Below are 22,549 nucleotides of genomic sequence, written 5' to 3' on the forward strand. Positions count from 1 at the left end.
CTCTAACTGAATTTTACTTCTCTTGTTATATTTTTTTCCTAACCATTCTAAAGTGGAGTCCACTTATCTAAAAAAATGGTAATTTTCTTGCAGGTAGTTTAGACACCAGGTATAAGTACCTGAACAGTGTTTTAAACTGCACTCCCCTTTTAATGTTTCTGTGTTCATCATTGTGGCTTCCCAGAGATTTCCTGATCAGCAATCTCCTTTTCTTTGCACCTTTTCTTCCTCTGAAGGGCTGCCCCACATTGTTTTACATTTCCAAGATTCGTAAATAAAAGGATCAGTAGAGTCATACTGTTTAACTGGGTGTAACTGTTAACAAGTTTTACAGCAGAGAACTGTAGCAACAGAGAAAAGATGATTGTAAAACATACAGTATCCCCTGCAAAATTAATGTCAGACCTTTTCTTCTTTCTCCCTCAAGCAGCCTTAAGCATTTTTGCAGACTGTGAAAAACTCCGCTGGGAGTTCCACAAGTTTTTGGACGGGGTGTCTTAAGAGCTCAGAGTTAATGATCACTCACCAGAACTGTTCTGTGGGCAGAAGAGGCTTATGCTTTATTTTTAGTTTTGCAATTCTGAAAGCTATCTAGGCTTCAGTCCATAAAATACCACTGAATCTTGGAAAGGCACACCAACACAAATTTTAAGTCAGTAAAATGGGAACCAAAACACACTTTAGACCAGACTGCAAAAATCTTCCAGAGAAGCTGAGTACACAACTGGAGCAGTACCAAGGACCACAGTGCAAATGCTGGTAGCTTAAAGATAGCTCACGTATTTCAACACAAACTGTAACCACAGCATCTTGATATAACAGGCACAGAGGTGAAGGAAAGCCTGAAGTGCCTTAGGTTTACCTTTAAGTTGTCCTGATAATGTTGCACAAGGGTGCCTGGAGAAGAGCCTAGAACTGTGTCTACATACACTCTTGGCTACAGTACATACTTAAGCTAGTTTAGAGATGGGTGGTGGTGCAACTAAGAACACCTGTAGATCAGAAAGAACTGAAAACTTCTCAAATATTTATACAACATATGACATACAAAGCTATATATATGTTCTAGGAACAACTGAGTATACTGATCTAATATAAAGGCAGAACACATAATATATTAAGAGCTACAGCTACTATCTTTATTCTGTTTGAAATTGTGCATTCTGGCAGAAGGACTGTTTGGTTTCTGTTAACTGTGGATACTCCCAAGCTTCTCTGGGCACAGCCACATAGCTCTGAAATCTCTTGTTTTTCAGGCTTCCACCTGAATATACAGTAGCAGCCACCACTCACAGCTGACCTGCTGGCCTCAGCACTTGATGGGGCAAGTACTCCATCAAAGAAGTCCTGAGAAAAAACAGTCCCAAGAAGCCTTCACAGGCCTCTGTGAGAGGCAGCTTTTGGCCAGAACCATTTAAGAGTGCATCTCTTGAACTGCGGATATGTTTGGCAGCATGGGTAGCCATACCTGAGCTATTTAGCTTGGATAACAACAATAACAGAGACATGGGGCCAAGGACTTCAGCATGAGATATATGAGACATCACATACTTAGCTGTCTGGTGTGTGCTAGAACCAAAGCTGTCCTGTGAATGTTATCTGAGTTAGTTAGATTAAACTTCATATATGCCAGTCCACATTACAGCCACATACATAGTCATGCTTGGCAGCAGCTGTACAGATTCACCTTTAGCTCCTCTATGTACTCTTCATATCTCTGTTCCAATTGAGTGCATTTATAGGCTAATTACTGGACCAAATTCCTGTTAACAGGTCTAGTTCAAATCAGTTACTTTAAGTCAGCTCTGAGCGTAGTTTTATACAGAAACACAATTAGAAAGTACTTAAGTTTAGGCAGACCTGAAATGGAACAATGTAAGTATGTGCCACAAAAAATGAATGCCGAGCTTTGAGGGGACCAATTCAGTACTGTTATCTGAGAAGTAGAAGAAATGTATGCTATACTGTTACTTTATTTTTGAAAAGTCAGCTTGCCTGTAAACAAATGGCAGTAATCACCTGAAGTCTGAAAAAAAAAAAAAGTACATTTTTTCCAAATTAGATTATAGGTAAAGAGGAAAAGGCAATCACAGATTATGTATGCCACCACCTAACATAGAAATTGATAAACCAATTTGCTGTTCCTTGCTATCTGAATACATAATGTTGTGCTATGATGTCACAGCTGTGTTTCATAAACTTATTTTGTATTATTATGCTGGACTTGGATGTGATTATCACTAGAATGTCTGCCCTGAAGCATAACAATGACATCTGCACATCAAAATCTGTTTGTAAATTGTTATTTTAATGGGAATTTTTACATAGTTTAGGTGTACTACAGATTTTAAATACTATATTTATTATCTCTTGAATTACATTGTACAGCTAAATAAGGAAAAAATTTACATTGTTCTAGTTTTATATAAAGCGCACTACATACTACTTACCAAAGAGTTAATCAACATAACAAGACAGTTGTTTTGAAGTTCAGTAGGTAAACCGGCAAAGCTTCTCTCTGACAAACATTTTGCAAAATGTTTTCCTACCCATCTGTTGAAAAGAGAGCCTTTCTTAGGTAAGGAAGATGAAAAATGTTCCATCTTCACTTGTTAGCATAAATGATGCCTCTAAAGTATTGTGAAGAAAAAAAATGTTTTAAATGTGAACATTTTATATGCCAAAATAAACCCAATCTTGCAAAATAAAATAATTTCAACAGAAAGCAAAGAAATGAAAAACATAAACCTTTATTTATTTTATTTTACTTACTTCATGCAAGCAGCATATAGGTTTTCCACTCCCAATGAATAAGCAATAGCCATGCACTCTAGTACAGGTTGCTGTTTTCCAGGAACAGGCTAGAATTGTTAGCAAATTATCACAATTATTGTACATTCTGACTTACAGAAGAGACTGTACAGAAGTACAAAATCTTCAGTTAAAACAGAAGGACTGTTAGCTACTATGATATTTAAGTTTGTTTGCCTTTATGTAGAATAGGGAAGTCATCTGTTTCCACACATGTCAATAAAGTAGTATTCAGTCTAGTAAGCCTAGTGCAAGAAAATGCTCAACTCTGAGCAGTTGTTTGTTTTCAAAATAATTGAACAGAAATATTTTCTAAATATATGCCCAGGAAACCTGATATGCAAATATGTAGTATTTCCATATTCCTATTAAAGTACAATTACATATACAATGGGATGTATTAAATTATACTCCATGTAATTTAATATATTGAATTGTGTGAAATACTGCTTTTCATCAGTTGTGGTTTACAAGTTTCTATAAATAGGTGGATGATAACCACAGGCCTTACTCCCATCATCAATCACAGTGAATTTAGCAGATTTACACATAAGAATAGGGTCTGTTGACTTAAGCTGACACCTTGACCACACAGTTAAATATCTCATCAATGTGATGTGTAAGTAATAAAACCAAAATTCTTCTTAAGCTTTACAGCTCATGAAGTAGCATGAGAACTGACATACCTTTTGGAAAAAATTGCAGTAATCTCTTTTCAAAATGTAGATAGCTACTTCTTTCAGCCCATCTAGCCCATACATATCTGCAATGCCCAACATGCGACTGAAGAGAAAGCAGTAGCAACAGGAATCAAAAATCATTTTGATATATGCATTTTGCTTACAAGACAATTTACATGCTAATTTCACCTCTTTGTTCAGTCAGAATTTACTTCAGAAATGGATTGATAACCAAGTGTGAAACTTGCCAAAGAATAATCTTCAAACAGGAACACGTATTGACCTAATAATAATCTCCCAACCACTGAGTTCAGTCTATATAAAAGTAAGCCTCAGCCATTGACTGAGAAACTCTTTAGAAGACTCTCAGTTTCTCCATTTTAAAGGTAGCAAGTGAAAAATATATTTGTGCCAGCAGAGTTTTTTTTTTTTGTAGTTTTTTTCCAAGGATTATGTAAAATGTTATTGATGTCATCGTATCTGAGAATTATGTCCCTTCCAAATACTAAAAAGCACAGTGAGTAAACTATTAATTATTTTATATAATAATCAACACCATAGTTTTATTTTCTGTATCAATTAATTACCTAAGCATTGACATTGGGGCATATTATAAACAATTGCATATTTTTATTTTAGATAGACAAGCTTTGAACAATTTCTAACATTAAGAAATTGTAGCATTTTAATGTTTAGTGGCAGAGTTCAACAGCTAATAAATAAATGGTTTCAGGGAATTTATGCATGTCAGAACTTACTTCACTAATACACAATTATGTATTAAACTGTGATTAAAAACTATCCCAGAAGAAAATGCCAACATTTACATTGGTTGCTATATATCATCTTTTATGGATCTAAGATTAACTACTTAGCCTTTGCATCAACCCAAGTGATTATTAAAAATAAATTCCAAATATTAACTGTTACATATTATCACACATTGTATATATTATTCTGAAAATTAAAAGGAATGTACAAGCAAATTGGGAATTATTTTGGTATAAAACACCCTCCTGTTTTTCCACTCTCCTCATATAATATTCCAAAAATGGCTGGCACACTTTTTCCAGTAGCTGTCAAATAAATAAGATTTCTTCAGCAGCTTTATTTTTGGAATTTCCTCAAGTATGTTTAGGTGTAATGAACATTATATTTGACGTCTTTGTCTTATTTATATTATATGAAGGATTTTCCTTTTGACTTTTAACTGAGAAAATACAAACCAAGCACAAATTGCAATTAAAAAAATAATAAAAGTTGACATATACCCAACATCAACTTGGTCTGGGAAGTCCATAATACCTCCATATATAAAATGCAAGATGACACTCATTTCTACATGGCTTATGCTGCAAAAAAGAAAGGAAAAAAATACAAATAAAGACATGTCCAGAATAAAACGCATCACATTTCTTAGCCAAAGAAAGTTGGTCAAAAGCCTGATACATCATCCAGCTGTTCTGTGAATGGAAGGTAAATGATCTGATAAATTTAAAGCTATTTTCAAGATAACTACAATGTGAAAGTATCTAGATGGACAATATTTTGGGTGAATTTTGCTACTCAATAGTCTTGCTGAAACTTTGTAATACTTTAAATCTTTGAATATAAGTCATAAACAGACTAATAATACTAGTATCTAGATGATTTACACTGATAATATAAAGGATTTTTTTCATCACCTCCAAGCTCTTTACTAGTAATAAGTCAATTATTAAGCAATCATGTATTCAAAAATTGTTTTACAATTTTTTTTTAAATTATTGATTTTATGATATATTTAAGCTTTTCCCACAATAAAAATACATTTAATAGTTTTATTTCAATGCTAAGTAGGAATTTTGCATCTCAAATTATTTAGAAAAAATCTTTATGCCTAGATTTAGAATAAGAAATATGGAATTCTTACACACAGTAGTGTTTGCATCCTTGCATCGTCCCAGCACCATAATGCAGAAAGGCACAGAATGTCTATTTTAAATGGTGGACACGATCTCCTGAACAATACATTATTGTATTTACTTATGTACGTCTTGGTGTGCAATCTTCAGAACCCACAAGTGCTGTGTACATTAGTATAAATGGAATATAGTCATGCAGATTGAGCTAAGACCCTTAAAACATTAGACATTTAAGCAACAGACATTGATGACTAAAATCAAAAGGAAAAAAACCACCATGTTACAACATGCTAAGAAGTGAAATCAGCACAGTTGTGCCTCTGTATATCAGTACGTCATAGCCATAAAATCAGCAAGGAGTTTCCCCGCAGTCTTGACAGCTGTTACCTATGTAGAATTTTCATTATTTCAGAGTAAGCCATATGTACTTTATTTATAAGTGTTTAAAAAGACAGCATGGAAATCTGCACCAAACAGAAAACTGAACTAGAAAAGGTAAAATTATGGATATGATTCTTAATAACAGAAATTAAGAGACATTGGCATGAGAATATACTCTATAAAGATTAAGTACTTCTCAGGAAAAAGCCTCTACTGAAAAATAAGGGCAAAAAGTTCTTAACCATGTAGAAATCAATTACAGGGAGAGAAGTATAAGTACCAGAGTAATTGTTGATTATCAGCCTCTAAAACATACTATGTATAGCATAAAAGCTAAGGAATCAATTAAATTAGAAGTGTATTGTTTTATAAGGATTAGGAAGTTATAAACAAATCAACAGATAACCTTCCTGATTTTGCAACAATATTATTACACTGATGGAAAACTAAAATTATGAAAATAGGATAAAGTATCACTTGGCCAAGCAATTTTATATTAACACAAATTATATTTTGCAGCACTGTAAGGTACACAGTTCTTTCTGAAGAAAGCTAAGTCAGCCAACATCATGTCTGAACAAAAAAGGCTAACATGTACAAGTATCAGTATTAGTTTGCTTTTAAAGAAAATTTAATATATTTCAGTTGATTTTTCTGATACTGAAAAGAACTAACCTGGCAGTCCCCAGTTTATCTTTGAAGTCTTAAGTATTTATCCTGCACTGACAGCTCCATTATTTTCAGCTCTCATACAGAAAGCCATTGTGAACAAGCACATTAGTCAAAATTATTTTAGTGTATGATGCTGAAATATCATTATTAAACACTATTAAAGAAATGTAATTGTTTATTCATCTTTACATTGTAAATATACTCTTACTGTACAAATAGATATGAAAATAAATTACACTGTTCAGACATTTGTAATACTTTTCATGACATGTACAACATGAAGTGAAAGAATATAATTGTAAAATAGACTGTGAATACTAAAACTTACTCTACAAAAAAGGATTAGTACTCTTCTGCTGATGAAAGAGACTTCTTCCCTGAACCATCTGACAATATTAAATACACTACACAAGTTGTTTCATACTGAAGTCAAAACAGTACTCAGGAAATGGATCAGGTTGAAGAAAAGTGTCAAGGCAGATTAATCTTCAGCGCTCTATACACAGCACAGTTATTACATATTTGCAGTGATTTTAAATTGCCTACCTTTGCTCCCACATGACTTGCAAAGACAACACTTACCCTTGAAGAGTGATGCGCTCTTGGGAGCTTTCAGCCCAACTTCCACTCAGCATAGCAGCAAAGTAACTAGATCTGGCACATAAAATGGCCCTGAGAGAGAAAAAGTAAACATTATTCCACTAGATACAAATATTTATTATGAGACTCTTTGATAACATTGACTTAAATCTTTGCCCTTTATGCATTAAGGTGTCATCTGTATACTGCATGCCTTTTCTTCCAGTATGTTTGGAATTTCAAAATATGCTAGAAAAAAAAAACAAACAGTATCCTAAATTTCTCAGTTAAAGCTTTTTTCTAGGGTGACTTTGACATTCACACAGAGGAAATCTATTATCACAAGCATTTTCCTTTTATATGATACCAAATTGCAAATTTGTTTCTTCTGGTTTATTTACCAAATAACAATAAATAATGTTGTTTATACAGTCCCATTTTAGCCAAATAATTATATCCTGAATCTTTTAAATTCTTTCTATACTACAGAACGTGTATTTATTAAAATGAAAAGAGAAGTATAAAACTTCTCTTACTCAAAATTGGCTGGCCACCTACCAGCACATCGTGAAAGTCAAACAAACTTCATACTAACATCTGATACAACAATATGATGTGTGTTTCCAGCACTGTTTAAGAAAAGCTATCAATTACTTCTGTTTAGACTTACCACCCTTGTATATTTAAAAGCATAACTGGCCATAAAGGGGCTAATTTGATTTACTACTACTTCCATCAAAGACAATAAAGAAACCCCAGACCAGTAGTCTGTGTATCTCAGTATCTCCACCAGTATCATAGTCTTCGAAAAACCAGATAAGAAGACCTTTGCAACAGGAGCTTCTCATGGTGGAAGGGCAGAAAGGAAGAGAAGATGGTGGATGAAAACTGCTTTATGATTTCACCCTTCCGGATTTACAGCAGTTATAGTGTTAGCTTTTATGTATCTTACCTGGGCTATCGCAGCTGTAGATAATATTCTCATACATACAGTTTTTTCCTGACACTTACTAAGCTTCCTATTATTTATAAAATTACTTTATGTAATGTATTTCCTGCAGCAGAAAAAGCAAAGTGTTATATCAAGTATGAGAATCCTTTCTCTTACATGTATTTTTTGGCTCTTAAAATGTTTCAGAGCACTCTCATTTTGTGTAGGAAGAAGTAAGAAGAACGCTATTTATGGTCTTTTTTGTAGTCATTATATATTCTGGAATCTCTCATCTCTCTTCCCTCCTCCTGCTTTGGAAGTCTCAAAACTTTAAATTAGGAACTGCTCGCACATTCCTCCTGTGATTCATCCAGCAATAATAATAATAATAATGAAGCTTTTACAGAATGTTTCATTTCTCAGTGTGAAGTATGTCCACATGTAAACGGACATTACATCACAACTTTTGAGTATTTGAAATTTTGAATATAAAAAACAAGATCGCATGTGCGTAAGATACAATAACACAATATCATGGAGATATGAAGTACACTATCTCCAATTTTGCCATCCTCTTCCAAATAAATTAAAGAAATGAACAGGGCTAGATCAACTTCAAGAGCATAGTTGAAGTAGATTATTTCAAAGACTCATTTTAAAGAAGACAGCCACTCAGTAGAATATGGACAAGTATGTATTACCTAAATATACACTGATAAAATTTCAACTTATAAAATACATGAAGATACCAAATTAATTTGAAGTAAAATTATCTCTGCTTTCCTACTGTCATGCTTTATGCCACAAGTTTATTACTGAACAAATTTGACTTGCTCCACTCAGAGCTCTGTAAGAATGCAACACAGCACTAGGAAGATGTAACTTGGCAGCTCTCTCAGAGCACTGATGTCACACTGTAAAGTCTATTGGAAGTTCATAGGACTTAATGAGAAAGTAAGGAAAACTGAGATAAGTGGGTGGGCGAGCATGGGGGCTTAAACTGTCTTCTGTTTGAGAACCTAAAAAAACCACCTTAAAATAAGTAATTCATACTGGTGCTTTCACCACAGTTATACCCAAAGTTAGACTTCCCTTATTGACTCCTACTGTTCACATGATACAGTACTAAAATAAGCAAGTCTTGTGCCTGTTTCAGAACATCCTTGTTTTCTCTTTGATTTACTCCATATTTTTTGATGTTGGTTAGAGTAGATACATTGCTCCAGGCAGCAAATGGCCTAAATTAAAGAAGCTCTGCTGATGGAATCTTTTTGTTGACGTTCTCTTTGCATAAATTATTCGTTTCGCAAAGTTACAGACCTGAGAACATGTCTTCTTACAGTGTAGACCAGAAGAAAGAAATCTGTCTAATTACACTACATTCTGGAAATGTAGTATATATCCTAATTCTATTATTTAAAAAAATAAAATGGCCCCCCCGCCCCATTATGACATATCTTCTGCAAAGATATTTGTAACGTCAGTAATATAACCCCCCCCGATGGTTTTGTGTTGAGAAAATATTAAAAGTGGTAAAGGTTTTTTATAATCTCTCTGTTATTTATATACTCAAAGGGAACAAAATACAGGCTGTCTAGTTTGCTATCTCAAATGCAAACAGACTCATATCAAAGGTACAAGGAATGGTACTGACACTTTAATTTGCTTTCCCAACCTACAGAAGTCTAATAAGCCAAAGTTCTTAAATGGTCTTGGACTTCAGACCTACTAAAGGCTGCTGACAATCTGTACATCTACATGACTGAAGTAATGAAAGTAGAATCAGATTCCGTATGCAGTTCTGAAGAGCAGAAAAAAAAAAAATTTCTACTCCAGAAACTTTCTACCTGTATGGTAATTTTATTCAGCATTAATAGCTGAATAGTTTATTGATCGATTTTTCATTTTCTTCAGAGAGCACAGATTATTTAAAAAAAGGTTAGCAAAGAAAACCTACACAGTATTTATACATGAGTATGTACTCCTTATATGAGTTTATAATGGCAATCTTAGAAGTGCTAAAAATGCAGTTGTTTTCGCAATAGTTGCTGTTAATGAGATAAATAATTTTCCTTAGTATCAAAGTATGGCCACTTCTCACATAAGACCTAAAAACTATAATGGTTCACAGCTAGATAACAGCACCAGCAATAACTTACTATAGATACAGAGTACCAGCAGCATTTTATACTAGAAGGATTTTGGTTGAAATACTTTACAGTAAATACTTATGTACCTGTGAGCTTGAAAATCTTTGCCTTCTATGCAAATATTAATATCTGGACAACAGCAGTTCTTGTAGAGCATCATTAAGTCTTCTCCTAACACAGATGCAGTTTCTAGTTTGGAATTACCTGCAGATGGAGAGAAACAGCTATTTTCACTTTGTCCGGTGTAGACTAGACTACTGACAGTACAAACAAAATATTTGAAAAGAAGAATCTGACAGAATTTTTTTCAACATTGCATATTCAAGCTAGAATTTTCCTTGAAAGGTTTTCTAGACCTTGCATTTTACTTCTTGTTTTGACTTGAGATATCAGAAATTTGACCAATGCTTCATATTTGACATCTATAGAAGTGCTACAGTTACTCTTTTGTAAGATTATGTAGCCAGTTCATTTTTTCTACAGAGATCTGGTAACTCTGCAATAAAGAAAAGTAGACTCTGAAGAAGTTCAGGGTCATGTAGTGCTACAAGCTTCTGTGTGAACAGATTTGTTGCTTGATTCTGTCTTACTGACACAGCTGTAGCAGACAACACTTCTGGTGTAGATGCAGTTACACATTTCCTTCTGTTACTTCATTCATGGTTGTAGTAGGGAAGATTCTGAAAGATTCCAAAATCCTCATAAAACAAGTGGAACTACTGTAATTTGCTAGAAGAGGAAAGGAATGGAGAGCTTCTGCTCTGTGGAAGTCCCACGTGGTGAATACTCAAGTTTGCTGTATTACAGAGAAAAGACTGGACACAATGCCGATGAACATGCCCGATGCCTTGCAAGTCCTGTCTTATTATGCTGCACATTGGCTGGGAACCACTCCTGCCAAACTTCTGCAGCAATTAATTTTTTCAAAGTGTGAGAGAATGAGGTACACCATAGCAAAGAATATCCATGTAACTTGTGTTATAACAATAGCTTTTATCTTTGCCTGCATTTTTACATCTGTATAAGTCTTTGGATAATTATTTAAAAGACAAAAATAAACAAACAAAAGTATAATTCCAAAGCTACCTGCAGTGGCTTTGTTGCTTTCTGCATCAATGACTACTTCTGGAATTTCATCTTCAATACAGGATGAACAAGCAACTTCTTTCTGCACAGCTCCACTTGGAGTATTCTGATCAACAGGTGTTTTTATACCATCTCCAAGACAATTTACATTTGTTTGAGTATTCTGAAGAGTAGCAATGTTGTTTTCTTGTATTAATTGGGGTTCCAATACTTTTTTCATCATAGCCAGCTCCTCAGCTTCTTTCAGATTTTTATCAGATGAATATACAAGCCTAGAAGATGACACTAAGTTTACTCCTGTAATTTTTTAATTAATCAAAACAAACAAATAAAACCCAATTTTTTCTGTCTAACAAAGTTCATGACCAGAAAACAAAAGCTGGACTCTACAGTGCTTAATAATAAAACCCTCCTTTTTAAAACTCCATCTCTGGAAAACTTATTTCTGCAATGCTTGAAAAAGCATAAACAAGCATTACAAGTAAAATGTAGTATCAGGTTAAAAGGAACAAAGGTTTCTCTCCCTCACTTTGCTTTTAAAATCAAACTTCTGTCTGCTCTTTATAGCTCATCTCCTGTAATAATCTACTGGCAAAAGCAGAAGCAAGCTGTATCAGTAATTACAGATGACTGATTTATAAGTCTTAGAATAACCAAGAGAAGGCATTTGATTGTCCTTTAATATAATGACATTTACAAACTCCAAAATACAAACCTTCTAACATCCAGGTTACAAGTACTTGACCGTAAGAATGGTATAAAGATATAAATGAATGGCATTAGAGATATAAATTTTAATTTCAAGGGAAGTGCTTGAAAGCATGAAAATTTGCAGTTAAGATTACCCAAGAGCTTTCACTTTGCCCATGTAATTCCAGCTTCCCACTTTCCCATCTGTTTCACCAGCTTATTCTGGGTTCAAGATCTGGAAAGGCTAACAAAGCCCACAGTCTGTGACTACAAAGATCTCGTATTTATAGAAAGATACTGCACTCTAGCAACTTAATCGAGCCTTAAAAAGTCAATGTGAACAGATAACATGCTTTATCAGTGCTTTCATGCCATATAGATGAAGTTAGCAAAGTTTAACAGAAGAGCTACAGTTACTTTGGATTTAGCAGACATGTACTTAGAGATCTGCATTTAGGCACTCATTCCATGGCAAAGAGGCTTTATTGTCAATACTGGGAACACAGTAATTTGAGTATGCTATTTGAACACTGTCCTCTAAAGGGCAGAGAAAACATACAAAGAAATCTTCTTCCTTCTTAAGTTCTGTATTTAAAGGACTGAGTTAGGTAGAATTTTTTTGTCTGTGTGATACAGGTTTTCACCAAGAGAGAATGACAAGAAACAAGAAAGTAGGGAATGGGAATTTTAATATTTTATTATATTTTGAAAGCAAGGGCCAGGAAGTTGTGTGACAGGAGCAATAAAATTTCACATTGAAAAAGTAAGATTGGTGGACCCTCTTTACATGTTTTTTTAAGGTTGTTGTACCTGTATGTGCTTTCAGGACTCCTAACCTGCGAATTTGGCCCAACCATCTATTGCTTTTCCTATTTACAGTGCTTTTCAACCCAGTGTAACAATAGCATGAGGGAAAGACAATAACATGCCATATTACCAAGAACAGGACCACAAGTTGCTTACTGGAACAGGGAGACTTGCAATTCTTCAGAAAATTCAAGACCATGACTTCCACATGTTTTCCCCATTCACTATGCTTCTCAGTACTTAACATCTGTATGTTAACTAGGACTATGGCAGTAGGACTCAAGAAAAGACATTCAGAGTAGAAACCCAATTAGCCTAAACATTTCAAAATTCCACAGAAGTATTCTGAAGTTTTGTCTTCAAGTTGTTTCTCCACATTAGATCTTCCAAGAATGTCACTTAAAAGTCACATAGAAAATGCCACTACTAGACAAAATCCAATCATTCCCACTTTATCCCTGCATCTTCACCAGAGGTAAGCAAACACCACAATTACAGAAGTAAACTGGTAACACATACGGAATGTGAAAAACTGCAGGAAGATCCCTAGTAAGGGTTTCATGTTAGGTTAAATTTGCACTGGAACTTTACTTATTCACCTTTCTGTTGCTGCAGAGCTATTACATATTCAACAGGTAAAACCAGTACAAATTGACTTTGAGGGAGAAAGAAGATTAGTGGCAACAGATACACTGCTTTGTCATAAATTAATTATTTTAATTTTCTTGCTTTCTGCCAGTACCTGAAAAACATATCCATAGGGAGTCTGATTAGCTAGGCAGTGAAGCAACAATCTCCTGGGAATCCTCAGGGTATTTTCAGATAATCTACATAAGAAACCTCAGGAATGCAATTTTATTATCATTAGGCATAAGTCAATAAAAATGGCACCCTTACCACAACTAGAAACTCTGTAAATAAAACAAGTGGCATGTTACTAAACCAGAACTAAGTAACTGGTTTCTAGATCTGAAAAAGTTATTCGATTTGAAATAAGTTTTTTCCCATAAAAAGTCAAGGAACCTTGATTATTTCAGTTAACATTTAAAATCCAGCCACAGTCCTGGATTTATTACTTCCAGAAACTCAGCAAAATATCTGTATACTAGAGTCCTGCTTAATACAGACTGTAAATTTACTACTTAGAAAGTCTCATGGAAGCATCCATTATTCTGCTTCACAGACAACAATAATGATTTTGGCACATCTTTTAGAAATTTTCCTTTATCTCACCTAAATCCCATTAGATGTTCTTTCCAGAATGGAAGATTCTGCAGTTTTCTAAAACCTGTTATAGAAAACTTGGCTTGGCAATACTCTTTATTTTATAGGCTCATTTCCAAAGGCTGAGTCAAGTTTTCTAGACTGTCTTCTACAGAGTGTCAAAGGGTGCCTTCCTGCATGAATAAAAGCTAGGGAAATCTTTCATCCACAGCAAAATGCATAGCTCGGACCTTGGAGCTCAGATGTTTTAGTGATAATGTAAAATTATCTCTTTAAAACACAGCTGCTGTAAGAAACCAGGACCCTTACTGCAGAATTATGATATGAATAGTTTTTACTGTTCCAAACCTCTTGAGTAGGCATCATTCAATGTGACACCTTAGTTTAGTAAGTTAAAGTACAGAAGATTACAATTCTATAAAGTTACAAATGTCTTCTTTAAATCAGATAAAGGTATCATCAGGAGGTCTTAGAGCTTGACCAGTTTTGAACTGAGTTAGGTATTTACAAGAAAGCAGTTTTCATAGTCATCTGAACAATCTAAGACAACATAAAAAATGTTCCAGTTCTTCCAACATCCCTAATGATGATCAGGAAAGTACTAGATTGTACTCACTGTGACCAAACAGCTTCCTAGAACATAAAACCAGTATGGAATTATTTTGGTTTTGTAACAACACATAGCCTACATAGACATCTCAAAATGCACTTTGAAGAAAAGCATGTACTTTATGGGTAGTTTGCAAAGTACTAAGAAAACACATAAGTAGCCCAACCAAACTTACTTTTGCGCATGTAAAGATTTTATTCAGAGTTTTGCTTTTAAAGGTATCATGAAGTTACCTCTCTTCTCATTCCAAATCACTTAGGCTAAATTCTTTGGGAAGTTTCTCAGCCTTAGAACTCTCTAAGGCCCACCTCTTTCTATCAATTGTTGATGCGACTCCACACAGTCTTGAAAACCATACAAGTCTCATTAGAAGAACAATCATGCAATTCTATTCTCAGAACAGCCACAAAGCCAATACTGACTAGAATCAGTAAGACATTTTTATGCTTACTAAAAATATAAAAAACATGATCATAAGAAAATCCTAAGCTAATAATTTTGGTTGAGAAAGAATTTTGAGTTACGATCCACTTTGGTCCTTCGAGTCAAGAGATACATTTCCTTATTATGGGCCACACCCACTGTCTGAAAGACTAACAAAATCCCAGACAGAAATGTTGTATGCCACTAATGACCATGGAAATAACACAAATAAGAAGGGAAGTGAAAGAGGGCAGTTTTATTTTCATGAAATACCATATTTAAAAGCATGAGGAACCCATTTTTGTTGCTATTGCCAAGAACACTGAAAGTCACTGGAATTAACACCATCATCACCAACTTTACTGAAAGCTGTTAGAACAGCCTTTTCCATTGTCCCAAAGTAGTTGTTAACTCACTAAATAAATAACATTTCTCAACTAATGAGGCATCCACCTTTCAAATGCTCCCTACAGCAGCATCCACTTGCTCCCAGTGAGAATTCTTCACCAAGAGCTCATCTGGAGAAGAGTTACCTGCCATCTTCTCCTTACCCATGTTCTCCTTAAAGTTATACATACACACACGTCATTGATGTCACCAGAGAAGTGCTTTTGAGCTCTCAGACACTAGCTGTTTAAACAGACAGGATCTTGTACATTTTGTTATGGATATGTTGCATATATGCCCAAATTTGCAGAGCATTAGTAAAGAGATTACAAAGTAGGCTTGAACAAAAGCTATTAATGCCAGGGGAGAGGTGTTTGGTTTTGTTTCGTGTTTTTTTTTCAATCTTGGATGTTTTTTTCTATCAGCTAGCAACACAGACTGATTGGCAATGTTAAAATCTATCAAAATCAGAAACTTCTCCATCATAAATACTACGGATAACAAGCAGCTGTCAGCACAACAGTCTGACACATAGGAAAAGAGGAAATTCTGCTGTTTGACAGTGCATCAGTTTAATTGCCCTGAAAAAAAGATAGTATGGTAACTTTAGAATAGAGGGACAAGTACAGATGCCCAAAACAGTACACTTACTTGGTAGTGTGAGGGATAATACAATTAATGAAAACAGACAAAACAAATCATGATTTTATTTACAAGTTGTATAGATACTGTGTATTGTTTTCAATAGGAACTTGGCATAGCACATACCAGAACCTCATGTAGTAACTAGATGAGCACTGAAATATCTTCTGTACATGTGTAAAATACCATATTATACAGTTTTACTTAAATAAAGCTATGTGTTGTCACAATTAAATACCAAAATAAAACCAAGATCTATTAACATTTGTTAATAACAATAACACTGAGAATGTAGGAAGTCTCTAAACTACTCCCTGCCCACAGTTTTAATGCATTGATGTCTTTAGCAAATCCAACTGCAGCAAATACTCTCACGTGCTGCATTTAATCTTGGTGGGCTTGCAAAAATATTTCAGCAATACACCTATAGCAGTGAATCTTTGTTAGTGCAAGTTAGGCATGTCGTATGCACAACTTCAACCTATCTTAATCACTTCAGATTCTTCCGTTTCCCTTTAGATTTGCTAAAAGAACCATCTGCTTGATTTTTGCAGCTAAGATGGTTATTTTAACTTAATTGATTTCTTGAGACAAGTATTTCAGTAATTTCTCATGAGATGCAACATCAGCTGCTTTGCTGCCTCACACAGGTGCTGATTAAATTTTCCGATTTCTTGTGAAAGCTAAGCATTTCAGACAAAGAAGAAGAATCTGGACCTTAAGCAGTCATGGTCCCACTGAAAGGTTTCTACCCATTTCTCACAAATTGAATTACTTTTTTTTTCTTGGGGCATAAATCCATGGCATTGTTACTATGTTTTCCAGAGCAAGATGTTAATATGACACACTTACCGAATATACTGCGAGTTGACAGTTTAGCTTCTCAACTTCCTCTAAGAAACTGAGATTAGATATAAACATAGATCAAAAAAATAAATCCAATAAGAAAAAAGACAAACTCATTGTTTCTATGTATGTGGAAAGGAGATAAGCTTGCCATTCTTTGGCATGTGTTTAAAGCCTGTTTTCATCAAAAGAAACAAGTCATCACGGTGCAGGCTTTCTTCCCACAACAGGACATAGAATAAAATCTAAACTACAAGCTTCACGTAGTATCTTACTTATTTCCCTCCCTCCTTCCTTGCTTAGCAAAGTCTAATTATTCTCAATGACTAGCTTCGCTCATATTTATAACCACAACAAACTAACTTGGTGCTGTAGTAACAAACTTAGACCAGAGAATATGGTTGTATAAATGAAAGCCATTAAGTTTGAACAGCTTAGCTATTCAGAGGAGCAAATTCCTTAATCCCTTAACTTGGGAAATAAACACTTTGGTTCACAATTTGGTCTCAACTTTCTCAGTTTTCACTGTTCACTGGAGATAAGCCTTTACAGAGCATTTAACTACCACAATTCAGGATTTACTGTTTCACAAAGTTTAATACAGTCACGTCAAATCTTCCATGGTACCCATATTTGTAGGGTGGGGTTTGTTAATTCCATTTGTTTTGGGAGGGATGATTTTTTTCAGCTGTATTGCTGATTATGTCTTAACGCAAGGAAAAAAATAGTTGTTGAGCCAAAAAATGCACCTGCAAGTGCCACAGAAAGCACTTTTTGCAGTTAGCTTGTTTTCAAGTTACATGAATCAGTCACTCAGAGAAGATACTCCTTGCATGGTAGGGTACACCACATCAACAGGCACAAGTGATAAGAGGATAAAAGGGAAGGACCATATCAGAATAAACTGTATAACCCACAAAATCTCAAGAACACGGGAGGCATGCTGTTTGTCTGAAATAGTGGCCTGCAGTCATAACCCACAAGAGGGGAATGCACAAGCCTAGATATTAAGGGTGATTGCTGAGGCATAAGTGTAAAGGAATTCAGTGTACACGAGCAGAAGTCACATTTGTTTCTTCCAAAATAGCCAGTATCCAATGGGGACTATGACAATCTAGCAATCAGCAAGAATAATCTCATGCGCAGGTTATTTAAAGAAATATTTCCCTTTTTCACTGCTTTGTAATCCAATGCTATGGAACTGTATTCAAAGAACAAATATTCACAAACAAGTTGTGTTGTATTTGGTGTAACTGCTTTATGAACACGTCACATGCAAGAGAAGGTCAAGCTGAAAGTAGAGCTAAGCCATCATCTTCTGTAGTATCAGTCTGATGTCATGTAACTTTAACAGGTACCCCACCTTCTGGCTTGTTTCCCCCCCGTGCACACAGAAAAGATTCTGATAGATATAAGCAACAATGAGATTGCAAGAGGTGTGACTAAGTGACAGATGAAACTGGAACAATGCTATAGGGTATCTGTTGTATTAATAGTAGTTGCTACAGCCTAAGATTTTTTCTCCAAAGGAAAGGTGTGCATAAAGTCTACAGAAAGAAGTTACTGTTGCCATGCTGTCTAGGAGTTTACCTTCAAGAATGGTTTTGCCTGCACTTCAGCCAGATGCAGCATCCTTCTACTGCCTAGTACAGAACTATGCAAACATAGCACGGTCGAAGCCTTGGCTGTCTGCTTTGAATCAGCTGCTGGTACTGCAGATTAACCCCCGTGGCAGTAAACATCACAATGACAATTGTATTCCTTTGTATTTGACCCGTATTTATTGCTTTTTAACTGGATGTGACTGTCAGCACGTCCTTCTCTGTCCTTTCTTAAATCAGATCCCTTTAATACAAATATCAAGAGACAATGAGAATAATAACTAGATTTTTATTTCTAAAGCTATATTTTTCCAACTTAAAGGATAAAAAGCAGTTCGCCTCTCAGCGGGCAACCTATTAATGATCCGCAACAGGCTGTTGTCCTTCAGGGATGCTAAGTTTCTCTCTCCTTGAGGCAGACTGCAGAACCCTGCTTGAGCAGTAATCTCCTGCCATCGATGTACTCGCAATTGTTGACTTTTTTCTAGTTGTGTTATGGAGAATGACGGAAGGCTACTGGAGGGCAGAGTCAATATTACATTAGCTTCATCAGGCAAAAACATAAGGTGAATGGTGTCTACAATACGGATGCTGCATTTCTTGGTGACCAGCAGTTTCTTGCTGGTGTCCTCAGACAGTGCAAGTATAGGGAGGGAAACAAAGCAGTGCTTGCATCTATTTCATGCTGAGGCAATGCAGAAAGATCAGCGTGGGGTCACCATGTCCTCCATCCTGCTTAAAAACACTCAGAAATTTGGCAAGAGGAGCTGCACAGCCTTCAGCACGCAAGTGACACATAGTCCACATCTCTCCTGATTAAGAAAGACAGAGGCCCAAAGGAAGTACATCTCACCGAGATGCACGCCAGATATAGCTTGTGAGAAAAAAAGTCCCCAAATCCCCAAGGAAAGATGATTTTTGCTTGGGAAGATAAAAGAAGAGCTGAATACAAACAGGAAAAGGAATGAGATTTTTTTATAGCTTTGATGAACTCTTCAATACTGTACTAGTATTCCACTTCTCCTATTCTACAGGGAAACAACATTCATAACCAGAACACCTAGTACTTTTGTAGGAGACTACAATTTTTTCTCAGGAGCTCAACTGCAGCTACAGGTCTTTGTTACAACTCATCATGGCTATTCACATGCTCCAAGAACTAGGCTAGCTTCCAGTAAAGTTCAGGTTGTAATTTAAGGCACTGTTTTGGATTTGTGAAGATCTAATTAATTTGCATCTTAACAATAAGAAACCACTGAAATTCAACAGCCACTGATACTAGCAGAAATTATCATCTGAACAATGAAATTAGGCTATTTTCAACCAAAGCTGCTTCCTTTCCTTGGTCCAAAGCAGTTCACTGTGGTCAAACACCAGCGCATTCTGGGACACAAATTTTCACAGAATGTGCTAGGTTAGGGGATTCAAAGGCTGAAGTATCAAACAGCACTGAAGACAAGGTTAAGAAAAACCAACCATCTTGCAAAATGTCCTTCATACACAGCTTAGAATATATAGGGGGGTTCATCTGAAGAATCTAAACTCACAGTGAAAAAATAAAAGGCTTGTAATTACATGAGCTGTTTTGAGTTTAAAGGTGTTTTTCAATACCATGTTTTTTGGAGAACATGCAGGACTCTAGAGATCATTACTTGCCTTCCAGCAAACACAGACAAAATTGAAAGCAAGTATCAGTGAACTGTAGACATATTAAGTGCTTACCATTAGGAAAACAAAGGAATGATACAACAGTATATTAATAATTGAAATAATTATTCAAAATAATTATTTCCCGATTTCCAAATTAAAATAATTTAGATTTTCAAAAAAAATGCATTGTCATGCTTCTGTATGAAAGTCTTCTGTACCACCACTTACATGAATGCGAAGCAAATTAACAAAATGGAAGAAATAATGGCGTTAAGAAAAATACGAAACAAAAACCATGTTGTTTTGTTTCTTACCTCTTCTTTTGCTAATGCTCCTGCCAGACTTTGACAGTAACCTAACAAATGCCAGTTTATCAGCCTGTTCAACTACAATGATTCCGTGGTTTAGATACTACTCTCAGTTCAAAAAGTTCTTTCATACTTATTAAAACTTTAGTACTCTGAATACATTTTTTTAGCCATCTGCTGCCTTATTTACAAATTTAAGGAGAGAATGAGTGAAACCAATAGGGAGAGGTCAGCCTAGGTTATATTTTAGGCACTAAACTTTAAAACTGCCAACACCTTCCCCTTGCCAACAGTTCCAGGAGCCTGCAAGTCCATACATTTTCTAGGCACATCCTGAATTCATCTGAAATCCCAAAATACCTACCACTGCTCCTGTGCATGCCCCAAAGTGTGGATCGGCTCTAACATCAACGCTGTTTTATAGAAGGTAGGTGGCACCACCACAGCTTTATTAAAGAAAAACATGCACTGCCCAGTTCTTTGAAAGAAGGATTAGAGGCACTTACGGGCAAGAAGGATTGCAAGGTCTGGTGGCAGCACTGGCCAACACCCCTGATGTACTCACCTAAAGGCCTGGAGCAAGACAAGCAAGATGTCAGATACGTGGCAATAGCTGGCAATGGGAAAACACGGTGGCCCTTGTGCCAGTCCCTGGGGAGCAGCCAGCCCCCACGCTGCACTGCCAGTGTGGCATGCCTCGCTCTGGGATCCCAGTTTGGTAGGAAAGCTGTGCTGTGTTTGGCCTAGGCCATGGATCGCTGGGACTTAAGTGATGACCACGCAGTTTCTAACTTGATGCATCCTCTTGATGTATCTTCACCTAACTTGATTAAGTCCTCCTAGCTTTCCAGATTCATAACTTGTTTTTTTTTTTTAAACATGACACTAGAGTGGTTTTTGTTTGTTGTTTTCACTTGGTAATCTTGCTAACAAGGGTTTTAGTAGGCACAGACAATTTTAAAGGATACATTCAAGATTTTTGCTGTTTTTTCTCTTGTTCTATTACAAAGCCTTACATACCATAAAAAACATGCTACAGTGGAGAGTATACCTGTGTGCTGTCAGCAGAGGGGCGAAGGCAGAGGGAAATTAGTAAGTTACAGGGAAGTCCTCTGCAAACACTGCAGGAAGGCTACGAAGATACTGCTCTGAACGGGAAAGCTTTAGAACAGGCGTTCATACTGGGGAAAAAAGAAGAGGAAGGACACAGGAGAAGTAGCGCTGAGGCCAGCCCTTCAGCCCGAGGAGAGCCAGGCTGGTGCCCGCTGCCCCGGCGCTCCCGCCCGCCGCGGCCGCCCACTCACCGCAAGAAGCGCCGGAACTCCGCGGGCCCCACGCCGTCCAGCCGCAGCACCTCGCGGGGCGGCCGCCCCCGGCCCAGCCCGGCGAAGAGCCGCGGCGCCCGCGCCAGCAGCACCGCCCGGTGCGCCCGCAGCGCCGCCTCGCCCACACGGATGGTCACGTCGGAGCGCGTCCCCTCCGTCAGCAGCCTGCGGGAGCGCACCGTTACAGCCGTCTCCCGGCCCGGCCCGGCCCGGCCCGCCGCCCCGCCTGGAGCCGCCCCTCCCGGCTCGGCCACCGCCCCGCGCCTACCTGCCGAGGTCCTGCCGGAGCTGCTCGGCCAGCGCCTGCTTCAGCCGCTGCCGCTCCACCGCCGCCGGGCCGGGGCCCTTCGGCGCGGCGCCGCCGCCGCAGCGCGCCATGTGCCAGCAGCCGCTCCGCTCCGCTCCGCGCCCGGCGCGGCGGCGGCGGCGGCGACGCGGGGCGGGGACTGACAGGCGGGGACTGACAGGCGGTCCCTTAGCGACGCCGCCGAAGGGGCGGCCCGCCGTATTCACGAAAACAACCGGGGCAGCGCCTCCCTTCCCGCCGACGCCAGCCCCGCCGGCAGCCAAGGTACCGTCGCACGGCAAGCCGCGGGAGCCCCGCGGGGCGGGCTGCGCCGCCTACCCCGCTCCCTCTCGGGGGGCGCGGCCAGCAGCGGCCTCCGCCAATGAGGGCCAGCGGCGCTCCGCCCGGCCCCGCCCTTCGCCGCGGGCCCCCCGGCGAGGGGCGGGAGGGCCCGGCCCTCCCCGCTTCCCTCCCGTGCGGGGGCGGGGCCGGCAGGAGCCGCGGCTGCCGCAGGGAGGGAGCCCTCTGCCGGCCGCCGCCCCGCGGCGGGCAGGGC

At 37.6% G+C, this 22,549-nt stretch overlaps 1 protein-coding gene across 1 annotated transcript in view; it reads right to left on the minus strand.

Annotated features, from left to right (window-relative positions):
• BTBD8 (BTB domain containing 8) overlaps nt 1-22,265 on the minus strand; it is a 44,266-nt gene extending 22,001 nt beyond the window's left edge. Inside the window, exons 1-9 of the mRNA XM_075039017.1 lie at nt 21,976-22,265; nt 21,687-21,872; nt 11,195-11,466; nt 10,195-10,312; nt 7,031-7,120; nt 4,763-4,843; nt 3,498-3,594; nt 2,773-2,861; nt 2,451-2,553 (exon numbers count right to left, since the gene is read on the minus strand). Coding sequence (XP_074895118.1) covers nt 2,451-2,553; nt 2,773-2,861; nt 3,498-3,594; nt 4,763-4,843; nt 7,031-7,120; nt 10,195-10,312; nt 11,195-11,466; nt 21,687-21,872; nt 21,976-22,085 — 1,146 coding nt within the window. The 5' untranslated portion in view covers nt 22,086-22,265. The remainder of the gene's footprint in view (nt 1-2,450; nt 2,554-2,772; nt 2,862-3,497; nt 3,595-4,762; nt 4,844-7,030; nt 7,121-10,194; nt 10,313-11,194; nt 11,467-21,686; nt 21,873-21,975) is intronic.
• Between the last annotated feature and the right edge of the window lie 284 nt (nt 22,266-22,549).

Source organism: Buteo buteo, chromosome 10, assembly GCF_964188355.1.
Source record: "Buteo buteo chromosome 10, bButBut1.hap1.1, whole genome shotgun sequence".
Classification (NCBI taxonomy): domain Eukaryota; kingdom Metazoa; phylum Chordata; class Aves; order Accipitriformes; family Accipitridae; genus Buteo; species Buteo buteo.